The following is a 16,367-nucleotide window of genomic DNA, read 5'->3' on the forward strand; positions in this document are numbered from 1 at the left end:
AAAAGTTATGTACACACGCTGAAATGTGAATTGCATAATATTCACGTTACAAATATTCTTCTGATTAATAAAAAAAACATTTAAAAAGGTAAAAGCCTTTTAAACCTGGCTGGCTCAGAGGCTTTAAACTTGCAGACCCCTGATGTAGAGTTTTAAGATCTTTCTACAATTTTTCATATAAACCAAAAACACAAACGTAACTTTAAAACATCCTATTAAAAATATATTCTAGGAGCACCTGGGTAGCTCAGTCAGTTAAGACACTGACTCTTGATTTTGGCTCAGGTCATGAGCTCACAGTTCGTGCGATGGAACCCTGCCACATGTTGGTCTCTGAGCTGGGCACGGAGCCTTCTTAAGATTCTCAGTCTCTCAGTCTCTCTGTCTCTGTCTCTCTCTCCCCCCTCGTCCTCTGCCCCTCCTCCACTTGTGCGCCTGTGCACTCTATCTTAAATAGATAAATAAAAATAAAAATAAAAATATATTCTAAAGAGCCCATGGGTTAAAAAGTAGAAATCACAATGGAAACTCAAAAATATTTTGAACTTAATGAAAATAAAAAAGGATGTGGGCACCTGGCTGACTCAGAAGAGCATGTGACTCTTGATCTGGGGGTTGTGAGTTCAAGCCCCACACTGGGCACAGAGTTTACTTAAAAAAAGAAAAAAAAAAAAAAAGCCTGAATATCAGTGAACTACACATCCATTTCAAGGAATTAGAAAAATAATGGCAAATTAAACCTAAAGAATAAAGCTGGAAGCCGATAATTAAGGTAACAGAATTCTTTCTTGAAAAAGAGACAACAATGCCAAATGAACTGCATGACTAAAAGTGAAAGGTAAGGAGCACCTGGGTGGCTCAGTCAGTTGAGTGTCTGACTGGGGCTCAGGTGATGATCCCGCAGTCCATGAGTTTGGGCCCCGCATCAGGCTCTGTGCCGACAGCCTGGAGCCTGCCTTGGATTCTAGGTCTCTTTCTCTCTCTCTTTGCCTCTCTCTCTCTCTCTCTCTCTCTCTCTCTCTCTCTCTCAAAAATAAACATTGAAAAATTTTTTATTTTAAATGTGAAAGGTCAAACTTTTGGAAAATAATAGAGCAGAATATCTTCATGTGTTTGGTTAAATGAAAATTTCATAAAATCCAACATTTTAAAAGAGCACTAACTATAAAAGACTGATAAAATGGACTGAAGTAAAATTAAGCACTTCTGTTCACAGACATCATTTATAGTGAAAAAGCAAGCCAGAGGGGCGCCTGGGTGGCGCAGTCGGTTAAGCGTCCGACTTCAGCCAGGTCACGATCTTGCGGTCTGTTGAGTTCGAGCCCCGCGTCGGGCTCTGGGCTGATGGCTCGGAGCCTGGAGCCCGTTTCCGATTCTGTGTCTCCCTCTCTCTCTGCCCCTCCCCCATTCATGCTCTGTCTCTCTCTGTCCCAAAAATAAATAAAAAACGTTGAAAAAAAAAATTTAAAAAAAAAAAAAAAAGAAAAAGCAAGCCAGACTGGGAGAAAATATTTGCAGTATACCTCACACTGGGACTGTATTGTATCCAGAACACATAACTCCTACAAATCAACAAGAAAATGACATTCAACCTATAGGAAAACAGGCAAAAAACTGTGAAAAGGGACTTCACAAAAGATATCCCAATGGCCAATAAACATGAAAGTGTTCAATCTTATTAGTCATCAAAGTAGTGCGAGTAAATCATGGCATAACACTATATACACACCTAACTGGTTATATAAGTGAGGCTATGGGACAACAGGAACTAATATACTTCTGGCTGGAGAGAAAACTGGTACACTCACTCTGGAAAACTCAAAATCTTACCCAGCGACTCCACTCTGAAGTATATGCCAACCAAATGCATGCATATGTAATCAAGATATGTCTACAAAAAACTTCACATTAGCATGATTTGTAATAACCAAAAACCTGGAAACCACCTCAAATGTCTATCAACCACAGAATGGATAAAAAAAATCACGGTACAGTCACACGCTAGAATATTATACAGAAATGAGAACAAATGAATTACAGCTGCATGCAACATGAAAGAATGTCAGAAACATGAATGCGTACAGCAAAAGAAGGCAGACACAAAAGAATCTAATTCCATTCGTAGGACATTCAAAAATGGGCAAAACTACACAACAGTCTTGAAAGCTAAGATGGCAGTTACCTTTTGGCAGGAAAAGAGTGTCGTGACTCGTAGGGAGCCCCAAGGGATCTCACGAGTTCTGGCATATTCCAACTCTGGATCTGGTTATTGGTGACACGGGTATTTGCGTTCTAACAATACATGAGGTGTACATTTATGTTTGGTGCCCCTTTCTGTATTTCTGTAGCATTTACATAAATGGTTAACAAAATCTTTATGTCATGCTCACATCCCTCTCACATTCCCCAAAATATTATTAAAAATTAAATCTTCTTAAATTAATGGTAAAATTAGGTGCTTCTAGTTAGTATACACAACTACATGCAAAGAAGATATATTTACTTAATACTAGGTATTTTCTTCATGAAATAAAAAATTCTCAGAATGAAATAAAGAAAACAAAGCTTACTTCAAACTTGGAGATTGGCGATAATTCCCAAACACATGAAATAAGTGTGTGATTTTTGGTGAAGACTATCATTGTAATGAAAATACTGTAAGAATTTGGAACTATAGTTTTTAATAGTTTTTTGGTAGCTATCTACCTACATTCTTTTACCATTTTATAATAGTGGATGTCAAATTAGGTTCGTAGGAAAAAATCCTGTGTCTCATTATAGTAAATTAATGACAGGTTACCTCGTAAGTTTACTTTGTGAAACAAGAAAACCTTAAAAAACGTCATCTAGAACAAATACTGCAACTTACCTGAACTTACAAACCGAGGCACAGAACATTTAAGACTGTATCATGGAGCCTCCAGAAATATCTCAGTGGCTTAAAAATCTGTCACCAGAATTTTAAAATCAAATAAAACTTTCTGCTACGATGTAATCTTATTTGCTGTAAGCATCCTTGAACTTTGTAGTTGGGAGCTCACATATACTACTGCTGGAACTACTCAGCGATTTATTCCAATGGCATCATTATTATTAACCCTCGTCAAAAAAATTCCTAAATTGAAGCTTTAGCAGCAAGTTTTAAAAAGAGTATTTCTTATCACTCATAATGCACGTGAAATGTTGCTGTGGACGCTTAAAAAAAAACAAAACAAAACATTCTATCAGGCTATAAGGTGTTGCAGCATCTTAACAATTTTACGGAACAAATTAGATGATGTGGTTTAAAGAGGCGACCGGCAAGGCAATTTTAAGCAAACTCTTTCCCACGTAAATGTCGTACTTTCGAAGATATAAATAACTAATACCCTCCTTCCAACCTCATTTTAATTCTTAGACTTGTAAGGCACATAAAAGTTATTATTCTCGGGGCACCTGGGTGGCTCAGTCGGTTGGGCGTTTGGGCGTCCGACTTCCACTCAGGTCATGATCTCACAGTTTATGAGTTCGAGCCCTGCATCGGGTTCTGGGCTGACAGCTCAGAGCCTGGGCCTGATTCAGATTCTGCGTGTGTCTCTCTCTCTACTCCTCCCCTGCTTGCACTCTGTCTCTCTCTCCCCCAAAATAGATAAACATTAAAATTTTTTTTAAAAAAAGTTATTATTCTCATTTTTCAAATGGGAACAAGAAAATACATTTGCCACATATGAATTTATGGGGGAAAAAAGAAAATATATTTGAGAGATGGGCACAGGATCAACACTCAGTTATCTTTTGTTCTTTCTTTCTTCACTATGTCAAGCTAATTCTTCAGGCTTAACACACGTAACAGATTGGGAAATTAAAAAAAGATGTTGATTTTTAAGTTTATTACTAATCTTTATTCATGGAAATAAAGTAGCCATTAGCATTAAGCACATTTCCTAGGATGGTATACAATCATTTATAGGTTAAGATTTTGGCGTTTAAGATATTAAACATCTTATAAATTTAATTATTAAAATATAATAAATTCAACTGTGTCTCCGACTTATACTGGCCATAACACTCTGCATAGTGTGCAGTGCCTGAATCTGAACAGGAGAAGCGCACAAGTATCACGATGACCTCTTTCTAAAGTTGCTCCCGTACCATTTTTGGACACTGGGTTAATGGTTTGAGAACTGCATTACACTACATTTATAAGCAAACCAGAAAACGTTTATTCGGAGTAGTAGCTAAGAAAGCAGCTTTTTAATGGAGACTGAACAAAGTAGGGAAAGTGTGAGATAAAATAGGTATCCCTTAGGAAATAATCTCAATAGTTCAAAATCTCTCATAAAATCTTGTTAAAATGGAGGGAAAATTAGTTGAACATTGACAGATATGAAAATAACTCTCAATAAGAATCTTGCCTGATAATTTTAGATTCTGGATTATAACTTCCAGTTGCAGACGTAAATTTCCAAAGTATATATATTAGGTCCAAGTGAACCTAATATGTAGTGGTGCTAGGTGATCCTTCACCTTTTAGAAGTTCTTGAAAATAAAAACAGTATACTTACGATTCCTTCATAAAAGTGTCCCTTAAACCTTCGAAGTAGCTTGGCTTATATCAGAAGATAGTATATTCTTCCACTCCTATCCTTCTATTTTTACTTATTGTATATAAGTACTTATGACGACAGACCTGTGAATTCTGCTTTGAAAGGACGAACATTGCTGCTCGGAATTCCCAACTTTTACTCCAAGTTGGATCCCAGCTATCAGCAATACTTTGATGAACCCGCCGTCAAAGCAGTAAAAACTGAAGGCATGAAATTAGTATCTAAAATCCAAGTATTGGGGCGCCTGGGTGGCGCAGTCGGTTAAGCGGCCGACTTCAGCCAGGTCACGATCTCGCGTCTGTGAGTTCGAGCCCCGCGTCGGGCTCTGTGCTGACAGCTCGGAGCCTGGAGCCTGTTTCCAATTCTGTGTCTCCCTCTCTCTCTGCCCCTCCCCCGTTCATGCTCTGTGTCTCTCTGTCCCAAAAATAAATAAAAAAAAAAAAAAAACATTGAAAAAAAAAAAAATTTAAAAAAAAAAAAAAATAAAATAAAATCCAAGTATAGCTTGATCTATAAAAATTATGTGTTGTAATCCTGACCTATGACAGCAAAGGCCATATAAAATATATTCAGAGACTAATGTCATGAACATAAAAGGTTTATATTTTTATATATCTATATATAGATATCTATATCTATCTTCTATATCTATATCTAGATATCTAGATATCTAGATATAGATATATATAGATAGATTTTCCCTAACAACTTAAAAATCAATTTCTAAAAACTGGCTTACCATATCAGGCGGGTGTCCAAATTCAGCATTACCTTATCTCTTCTTAAAGGTAAGTTGTTATACAAACATTAAAAGTGCAGTAAGCTAAACACAAAAGAAAGCAAAACACCCCTGGTTTAGCAGAGCTAAAGTTAATAAATAAAGTAGAGTGCTAAATGATGTAAAAACGTGGGCACCAGAAGAGAGCTTCAAATAACAATGAATGAACATTATAGCCCAAAGAAAGAAGCAGAAAAATCTGTCAGGTTGTGTTCACGTGATTTTTTTTCAACACCACTGTTGCCACACTTCACAGGCCCTATCTTCTGACAAAATCTATCAATGCCAACTTAAGACCAAGAAATTCTGAATAGATATTTAGCAACATGACGTTTGGCTTACTGCCCAAGGTGGTTAGAAAAGTAAGTTCAGTCCACATGCTACAAAAGCTTGAGTTAACTTGGAAAAACAAACAACAAATATTATCGTGGCTACAGAGCAAGAATTCACATTAAAAAAAGAAAGATTTGGCATTTATTATGGAAACTTCCCAGTACATCCTAAAGGCATACTGAACAGGCCAGTAAAGAAAAAGTGATGATGCATCAGTGATGACCGAGACAGAAGAAGCGGCCATGACCGAGATGTACTCGGCTATATGAAATGAGAGCCCACAGATCGACAGAGAAATATTCTGATTTGTCAACTATATGACACCCTATTTGCCCTTACTAATTCCATTAAGATTACCAGGATTTGCAAAGTGGGACTGGCAAAAATGGTTCTGCCAGAATTCAACTCAAAAGCCCCAACCAAACAAGAAAATTAGCTGACATTTAAGGTAGCCTCAACAAAATGTGTGCGATTTCTCCTCTACCATTCATATTTTAATTTTTTTCTCAGTCCTTAAAAATAGTAGCTGGAATTTCCAAAGCTTTAAGACCACACATTTCTTATTTATCTCCTCTCTGAATACAGTAAACACTGAAACGTAACACAACTTGTTAACAGTATCACTTAAAACACTGTTCTGACACAACTCAGGATCTGGTTCTTGCCTTTTCAAACTGGTGGTGCTATTGTGCTCGACAAATAGTTGCTTTTGCTTGTGGTGATCTGGTCCTTGGACAACCTATTCACAACGTAGCGGACTGTGACTCTAAAGTCTACCTCATTTCTCAGAATCGTCAGTGGTACTTTACCTGAATGTGTAAGAACGTGGAAGAGAAGGAGCTTGCTTCCAAGATGAACTTTCTAATACTCACAGTTTGAAACGGTTTGGAATGGTTGAGCACATTTTTAAGATCTAACTCCGCACACTCACTCATATGGAGGTAGTAGATGCCTTTGGTGAATCACAAGGGCTGCCCTAGTACACGCTTCTCTCAGTCTGCTCACCAAATCTAAATCAGCTCCACCAATGGAAACAAATTTCAAGTTTCGGTTCACAGTAAGTATACAATCAAGTCTTACAATCAAATTAAGAGTTATACCACCTGAATTCTGGAGCAAAGAGAAAACAAAGTTATATTTAGGAGCTACGATCATGGTTTAAAACTTATGAAAAAATTAAAAAAAAAACAAACAAACAAGAACAATGTAGTTAACATCTTGGGTCCGACGTACAGTGTGATATTATCACAACTGTTCTGTCAGTGTAAGAGCTGAATCATTTTCTATGTTGAGAAAATATACATACATATTACCATTTTTCTATCAAAGACATATACCTCTCATAGAAATACATCCTCACAGGAAACACTGATTTTACATTAAACTGGTTTTTTTTAAACAATTTTGCATTGAATTACAATAAAATTACAACTCATTGTTGTAAATTTTAAATCACAGACGTTTACACAGAGAATTATACTAATATACAAGAGCACTTCAATAAGAACTGGATGAACAACGTTTAAAGTAAAAAGAGTTTTTATAACCAAGCTGTACGAACATTAGGGGGCTTAGGTCTTAGCAACAGGCCACTGGATGTGTCAAAAACTGGTCGCTCACTCTTACAACTGAGACCACTGGTAGCACTGGATGTTCTAGAAGCTCCTCCTGAAAATATATGAAGAACAAGAAATAATTTTATTTAAACTAAATACATCCATTAACCCTTGACAAACTTCCTCTCCTAATTTAAAGTTCAGAATAAATTTTTCTTCCCTATCTCACATGAATTTTTAGTAGTTTAGTATGATTCTCAAACAGGAATGCACTTCAGAACTCCCTGTGGAAATTAAAAATAATAATAAACACGCCCGGACTCTACATTGGGGGGGTTCGGATTCAACAGATTTGGGATGGGAATACATGTTTTAAAAAGCTGCTCAAATGATTCAAGCGATAAAAGAAGCCACTTTATGTAACTATTTACAAATTTGTTCAAGAAATAATTAACCATGTTCAAGGCATAATGCCGAGTATGAATTACTGGATTAAGACCCTATGTCAGTCAATGACTATAGCAAGGAAGTGACGCTTGAAGAATGAGATGAATGAATGGACTCACCAGTCATTTGAGTGTTTAAGACTCACAAGAGCACTGGGAAGTTGGGATGTCATAGGTGGTTACAGCTCTCTTCTAACATTGGCTTCCCTCTCACTTTTTTTTTTTTTTTTTTTTTTTAAATTTTTTTTAACATTTATTTTTGAAGGACACAGAGTGTGAGCAGGGCAGGGGCAGAGAGGGAAGGAGACACAGAATCTGAAGCAGGCTCCGGGCTCTGAGCTGTCAGCACAGAGCCTGACCTGGGGCTGGAATTCACGAACAGTGAGATCATGACCTGAGCTGAAGCCGGGTGCTTAACCCAATGAGTCCCCCAGGTGCCTCGGCTTCTTTTTTTATGGTTTAGAATGCACACATGGAGCGACAGCATAAACTTCCTGTGTCACACACCCTAGCACGAGGTGGCCACTCCATGCTACATTCTGTGGGACGCACCACTAGCTGGGTGTGTGCTGATCACAGGTCAAGCATTAGGACGGATTATATGTGATGACTCTACAGACTGCTGATTCCTGTTTTAGTTAACCAGTGAGGAAGACAAAGCACATATAGGGGCTGGAGGATATTACCAATAATCCTTAGCTCGTTAGGGGGAATGTCTCAGCCACTTTTAAACAGCGTTATCTATTCATTTCTTCCTCTAACAGATGTAATAAAATGTTTACTACTGAAGACAGTATTGATATTTTCAACCGTTTTTCCTGTTTCTTTCCTGTGCTACCATTACATGCTGTGAGTGAAACCTGAAGTTGAGTGAACTAACACAAGAGAAGAGCATACTAGTGAAAAATAATACAATGCCTTCCAGAAGTCAGCCATTTTCAAACTCCATCCAAGAACATAAGTTATATTTTTTAAAAAGGATAAAATATACACACAAGAACAAAATAACTCTGAGCATGCTTACTTAACGGGCTATACTGGCCAAGAGTTGATCTCACTCGTCTGGTGGATGGTGATGAGCTGAGATAACCCATATTGCGATGATAGTCCATCAGTTGTTCAGAGCGTTTCATACCAACTGTTGGTTTCACAGATTCAAGTCTTTTCAATAAAGCCTTCATTTAAAGACAATCAATTCAAAAGTCAATGTTAGATAGAAGTAAGTGATAGCAATAACTCAGGAAAACAACAGCAATAAGTTTTTAAAAAGGCACTTTAAAATATTTAATTCCAGCACAGTTAACATAAAGTGTTGTATTAGTTTCAGGTGTAGAATATAGTGATTCACCAATTCTGTTATTTGGTGCTCATTATGATAAACGTACTGTTAATCCCCTTCACCTATTTCACCTGTCCCCCCACCTCCCCTCTGGCAACCATCAGTTTGTTCTCTATAGTTAAGAGTCTGCTTTTTTGTTTGTCTCTTTTTCCCCCCTTTGTTTGGTTTCTTAAATCCCACATGGAAGTGAAATCATATGGTATTTGTTTTTATCTGACACACTCAGCATAATACTCCCTAGCTCTATCCACGTTACAAATGGTAAGATTTCATTATTTTTAATGGTTAAGTAATATTCCATTGTATATATACCACGCCTTTCTTATCCATTCATCTATTGATGGACCCTTAAGCTGCTTCCATAGTTTGGCTATTGTAAATAATGCTGCAATAAATATAGGGGTACAGATATCTCTTCAAATTAGTGTTAAATCAGTAAATACTTAATAGAAATTTATGAAATAAAGATTTTAAAATCACTTTTGAGATGCTATGTGAAAAAATATTTCAAATAATATACTTTCAGGAAAATCTAAGGGTTTGGGGCACCTGGGTGGCTCAGTTGGTTAAGCCTCTGACGTCAGCTCAGGTCATGATCTCATGGTTTGTGGGTTTGAGCCCCGCATCGGGCTCTGTGCTGACAGCTCAGAGCCTGGAGCCTGCTTTGGATTCCATGTCTCCCTCTCTCTCTAACCCCTCCCCTGCTCATGTTCTGCTCTCTCTCTCTCTCTCTCTCTCCAAAATAAATAAACATTAAAAAAATTTTTTTAGGAAAATCCAAGGGTTTCACCTATCCTATAAAACCAGTATGGTTTTAACAACTGATCACAGGCACATCTCTCTTTTATGTCAGGTTACAATGTTTGGAAAGGTGCTATAAATGGAAATGCATGAAATGTGATTTTCTCAGAGAATGGACAAAATGCTAAAAGCCCAGTGTGTTCGTTCAACCTAGACATCACCACAAACCTATCTAAGCTACTATCAATTCTATATATGACTTTAGAGCACTGGCTTTCTAGCTGTTTACTTTCCAGTTGTGCCCCAACTGGACACTGAGGAGAGACCAAGGGGGTGGCCTCTCAGGTCTCCCGCTCCCAGTTTCTACCGGTCCATCTGTGCTCTCCATGTTGCCTGTTTCATATACTAAATATTCTGCATAAAATCTAGTTTGGAAGAAAAAAGTTTTTACTCTTAAGTTTGAAAATCATCTACTATAACTTTTAAATCGATATATAAACCAACTAGCCAAGGCAACATAATATCCAGTAACATTGTATTTTAATATGATTCCGTAACAGAATCTAATGTGTAAACATTTCTAATTTTATTTTCTTTCCTCATATTTTAAAAGGTAGAAAGTTTGTTTCATTTTCAAAGGTATGGTAGAGAAGGGAATATCTGAGCAGACCAAATGGATCAAGGAACTGATCTATGATTGTTTTATTATCTCTTTATCGAGTTAAACTATTTCTGTAGCAAGTTGATCTTTATTTGAAAAGAGAATGCTTGTTCAGCACTCAGATTCCCATTAAAAAACCAGCCTCTTGAATTCAGTCACAGGACAAATTTTTTTCTGCACGCCTTGTTTTTCCTTCTGCCTCAACGCTGTTTTCTTTTTATTATGGCAAAGAATACATAAAATTTACCATTTTTACCATTTTATCAATTTACCATTTTAAGCTTACAGTTCAGTGGCATTTAGTATATTCACATCACCGTGAACCATGACCACCAACCATATCCAGAACTTTTTCTCAACTTTGTGTTTGCTCTCATCAGCTTCACCCTCACCCTTCTATTCTGACTGGTGTTCTGAGTAATTCCAGAGAAGTGATAGATGGTAGTAGAACAAGTCAAAATACTCCAGAGAGCTGTTTAGAAAAGGGAGAAGGAAGGTGTTACAGAAATAAATGGAACCTGGAGACAAACGGCAGCGACCTAGAGCACATGAAGCAGGACACCGACCAAATGAGAGATCTCGGCCTGCCAGCTCTTTGTGGCACGAAGTGGCCTTTCTCAGTTTTTACCTTCTAAGGCTAGAGCACACCTAACTCCCTCGGGAAGCCAGACTCAACTAGAGTAACGGTTTTCTCTGCTGAGCCCAGACTTACAATTTAAACATGGTTCCGTCTGTAAAGTCTATGGCCTTGCCATCACAAGACCATATGTGGTCTTCTTCTCACCGTACATAGTGAGGCTGTATATTTCAAGGGCAAAACCTCCTAGGATTATACCTTTTCTACCTACAGTTTGTAACTGCTCTGAGTTGTGTAAGACACTGGAAGGAACAGAAGAAAAAATATAAAATATTGCCCTGTCATTTATAGTTTGCATAAGAAGAGAATACTCTTGCATGGCCGAGTGAGACATTTATAAGTGAGTAAGAAACTTCCTACGTATCACACCATGTACTCTGCGAGGCAGGGCATCATTTGCCATGTCATCTGATTATCCTATTAACTACCCTCTGGGCTGTGGGGGGGACAGGACAGAAAATTTATTTTCAGTTAACTATTAATTTTGGTTTTTTGCTAGTAGAAGCCTCACTATTTTTTGGATAAACTAATTTCCTAAATTTGTTTATTTGGCTAGCTAGGTTTTTCTTTTTTAAATTTTAAGAAAACTGTGACGCTTATTCATCAGATATAAAACATATAAAGCAATATAATCAAAATCAATTCTGAAATAATTTGACAATAAGGCAAAGAATAAACTCATTTTGTTGTCCTGATAGGTCACTTATCAAGTTTACAGGCAGAAACTTTGGAAAATGAGAGAGAGATCAGCTATCTAAATTACACGGAACTATATCATTTGTATGTCATGAATAAGTTAAGCAGAAGTTAAAGGGATGATTTCTACTAGAAACAGCTCTTGCTTATAGAAACTATCAAAATATGAAGTACTGATTACTGTATAAAGTGTAAAATCAAAAGTAGATACATTTTAATCTAGTGAATAATTTAGTACTTCTGGGTAAAACTTAAAAAATGACAGTTCAAAATATTTTAACATTTGCATCAGAGTGAACAAAAATGTAAGCTATCTAGTCAGAAAAACGTGCATTTAAATCCTGGCTCTTCCAATGATTATATGACCATATGACTTGATGTGGGTATTAATGAAATAATCTCCAAGAGTCAGTTTTAAGCAGTTAATTGAGATAATGCATCTAGAATGCTCACAGCAGTCCCTGGCATTTGGTACAGAGTTATCAAACATTAATGCTACCATTCATACTGCTTTGTATTATTTTCTAGTTTTTTGACATGCACTAACTAGTATTACCTTCCTAGCTATGTTATATATTATATGACAGGACAGTATTTTACAGACATTTTTATATTCCTTCAGTGTCTTACACAGATCACAGCAGACACTAAATAAATATGTTTCATGAATTGAGAAATGACAAGAATGGATACTTATATTCCAATTTGTGGTTTACAAAATCCTAGTATTTTCAATCTTAGAATCTGCTACTCAAATCAAATTCTAATAATGAATCCCAAATAGTTTGTCCAAATATTTGTTTTTCTATTTAGGAAGTATTCTTTTTGGAAGGAAAACTAACCCAACCTGAATGCTGTCCATCTCTGGAAACAGAAAAGTTAAAACAAATGAATGACTAATGTGTTAATGATTTCTGCAGTTGTCAGCAGAGGGGAGGTGCTTCATTGTTTCTAAAGTGATAAAGCAAAGACCCCGAAGGACATTAAAGAGTAACAAGCATCCTACAGTCAGGGAAAACCAGGATTGTTCTTCCTATTTTTCTATAACTGAAGCCACCCTTAGTTATCATTAACTTTCTTTCTTGTATGAAAGGAGACACAGACAATAACCAGAGAAGGAAGAAAATCAGACAGAATGAACTATAAATTATTTCAAGATCTTACGAATCACACTTGAATTCTTATACTAGGTATGAGCTTTACCATAAAAAAATTTTTTAATGTTAATTTTTGATGGAGAGAGAGACAGAGCATGAGTGGGGGAGGGGCAGAGAGAGAGGGAGGCACAGAATCTGAAACAGGCTCCGGGCTCCGAGCTGTCCGCACAGAGCCCGACGCAGGGCTTGAACTCACAGACCATGAGATCACGACCATGAGCCGAAGTCGGACACTCAACCAACTGAGCCACGCAGGCGCCCCTATATGAGCTTTACCATAAATCCTCATCTTTGTGACAACGTATCACTCTCCCCTTGATAGTTTTCACATTCTATCTAAGAGGTCTAAAATTCCTCCTCTGGGGCGCCTGGGTGGCTCAGTCGGTTGAGTGGCCAACTTCGGCTCAGGTCATGATCTCGCGGCCCGTGAGTTTGAGCCCCGCGTCGGGCTCTGTGCTGACCGCTCAGAGCCTGGAGCCTGTTTCCGATTCTGTGTCTCCCTCCCTCTCTGACCCTCCCCCGTTCATGTTCTGTCTCTGTCTCAAATTTTTAAATTTTTAAAAAACATAAAATAAAATAAAATAAAATAAAATAAAATAAAATAAAATAAAATAAAATAAAATTCCTCCTCTGGACTAGCAAAGAACAGAAGATGGAAGGAGGACTCTACCTTTCATTTAATGTTTTTAAGAATGACCTGCATTTTCTGAATTTGTATATGCATTACTTTTATTTTAAAAATATTTTAACAAAAAAAAATATTTTAACAGAATTCCTGAATGGAAGATTATGTTCTACTTTACTGCCTACTTTCTCTGGATTTAAAACTAATTACATACATATGTATGTGTGTGTGTATTCTCAGAAAGTTAAAAAAAAGAAAAACAAGTTAATTCCATTTGAACTCTAGGCTCTAATCCTTATCTATTCCTTACGGAATCTTACTTCTTCCCTAATCTTGCTTCGAATACTCATCTCCCCTCATCCTCTTCTTTCACATACAAAGAAGGGAACTGACATACATTTAAATAATGAAATAATCTCCAGGTGCCTGGGTGGCTCAGTCCTGACTTGGGCTAGGGTCGTGATCTCACGGTTCACGAGTTTGAGCCCCACATGGGGCTCTGTGCTAACATCTCAGAGCCTGGAGTCTGCTTCAGATTCTGCCTCTCTCTCTCTCTCTCTCTCTCTCTCTCTCTCTGCCTCTCCCCTGCTCACGGTCTGTCTCTCTCTGTCTCTTAATAATTAATAAGTGTTAAGAAAAAAAATGAAATAATCTCATTTCTTTTAGACAGCAAAGCGAAATATAAATACCCTTACTCACCTGATCACCCTCTCCTTCTGCTAAGATTATTGTGGTACTCTTTCATAAAAATAGGATTCATATTATACTCAAATGAATTAAGGAAATATGGCTTAATGAGAGTATTTCAAAATCCACGAATTTAAAAATGAGACCCATTTTTGGAAATTCACAAATTTTAATTGAGTCTATGTAGGGTAGCAAGCATGCCCTCTACTAGATAAAATTACTTTTTATTATTCCTTTTATTTGTTTCCTTTTTGAACGAGAAGGAAAGGTAATATTTGCCTCCTGAAACATAATGAAAATTGTGAACTTCACCAGAAGGATTAACAGTATGCTTTTAACTCTGAAGCACAGGACTCGATTTTATACAGGATCTCTGCCTTCCTGTTCTACCCACTCAGCACAGCACTATTTCTTTGTTTTGGATTATGTCACTCTAAACAGCCTCTGGACTACCAGCAAGCTAAAGTACTGGAACAGAACTCTTCAGTCATCATGCCTGTTGGCCGTCTGATTGGTCTCTGTCACTGGAGATACAGGAATGAAGGAAATACAAATCATAAACATTTAGAGGTAATGGACCCTGCCTGTGCACTACATCTGGCACAGAAATAACTACGAGCGTGTGTGGGTGTGTACACGTGTGTATGCATGCATGTATTTTGATTATGAAGAGGCTAGCAAACAGATTAAAAAATATACCAGCTCACACAGAGGAACTATTAGAGCTAATGCAGATCTAAAGAAGCATTTGGAAGGTGGCAGATTATAAAAGACATAGGCAAAAATAAACAGTTTACAAGAGCAAACAGAAAATGTAATAAAAAAATTCATGCACAGGGTCTTCTGGGTGGCTCAGTCGGTTAAGACTCTTGATTTTGGCTCAGGTCATGATCTCACAGTTCCTGAGTTTGACGTGCCACATCGGGCTCTGCATTGACAGTGTGGAGCTTGCTTGGGATTCTCTCTCTCTGCCCCTCCCCTGCTCCCTCGCTTTCTCAAAAAATAAATAACCTAAAAAAAAAAAAAAATTAAAATTTCATGTACCAAAGCACAGAAATACACAGTTTTGAAGAAAACCACAAAACTTTACTAAGGAAGGGGCACCTGAGTAGCTCAGTCGGTTAAGCATCCGACTTCAGCTCAAGTCATGATCTCATGGTCTATGAATTCAAGCCCTGCATCAGGCTCAGTGCTGACAGCTCGGAGCCTGGAGCCTGCTTCAGATTCTGTGTCTCCCTCTCTCTCTCTGCCCCTCCCCTGCTCACACTCTCTCTCAAAAATAAACATACATTTTTTTTTTTTTTAATTTACTAAGGTAGAATAGAAGAAAGCTTGAATAAATGGAAAGACATACCATAAGAAGATAATATTTTAAGACCGCCAAACACTCTCCAACTAAAACATAAATTTGACATACTTCTAATGGAAATTTACAATAGAATTAAAAAAAAATTTTAAGTTTGTTTTTTTATTTAGAGAGACAGAGACAGCATGAGTGAGGGAGGAGCACAGAGGGGGAGAGAGAATCCCAAGCAGGCTCCATGCTGCCAGCACAGAGACTTATATGGGGCTTGAACTCATGAAATCACAAGATCATGACCTGAGCTGAAACCAAGAGTCGGATGCTTAACCGACGGAGCCATCCAGGTACCCCTAGAATTTTTTTAAAAAAAGAAAAAATAAACAGTCATTATGAGGAATAACTGTAGAAACAGTCAAGAAAAGTTTTGTTTTGGTTTAGAGAATGAAGTGTTAAACATAAATGTAGATGATAAACTCTCCAAACAATAACATAATAAATGATATTTTATAATGAATTGTTTATTTTCCTATTCAGCTTGAAGTTACTTTTTTCACTTCTGCATGAATTAGTATTTGATTTAGAGCTAAATGTCCAAGGCCACTAACCACTGTGAGGCTACACAGCATTTGAAATATGGCCAGACTGAGATGAGCGCTCAATGGAAAATGTATAACAGATTTCAAAGACTTGGTACACAAAAAAGAAAAAAAATATCTCATCCTTAATTTTTTTACATTGGTTACATACTTTAAAATGTAGTATTTTGAATTTACTCAGTAAATAAAATAGTTTATCAGAATCTCATCTGTTTCTTTTGACCTT

At 37.1% G+C, this 16,367-nt stretch overlaps 1 protein-coding gene across 2 annotated transcripts in view; it reads right to left on the bottom strand.

Moving 5' to 3' along the window:
* Positions 1-5,817: 5,817 nt before the first annotated feature.
* CFAP97 (cilia and flagella associated protein 97) overlaps positions 5,818-16,367 on the bottom strand; it is a 40,402-nt gene continuing 29,852 nt past the window's right edge. For both annotated transcript variants that reach the window (XM_058723410.1, XM_058723411.1), the window contains exons 4-5: positions 8,724-8,874; positions 5,818-7,365 (exon numbers count right to left, since the gene is read on the bottom strand). In XM_058723410.1, coding sequence (XP_058579393.1) covers positions 7,238-7,365; positions 8,724-8,874 — 279 coding nt within the window. In that variant the 3' untranslated portion in view covers positions 5,818-7,237. The remainder of the gene's footprint in view (positions 7,366-8,723; positions 8,875-16,367) is intronic.

This window comes from Neofelis nebulosa, chromosome 3, assembly GCF_028018385.1.
Source record: "Neofelis nebulosa isolate mNeoNeb1 chromosome 3, mNeoNeb1.pri, whole genome shotgun sequence".
In the NCBI taxonomy this organism is placed as follows: domain Eukaryota; kingdom Metazoa; phylum Chordata; class Mammalia; order Carnivora; family Felidae; genus Neofelis; species Neofelis nebulosa.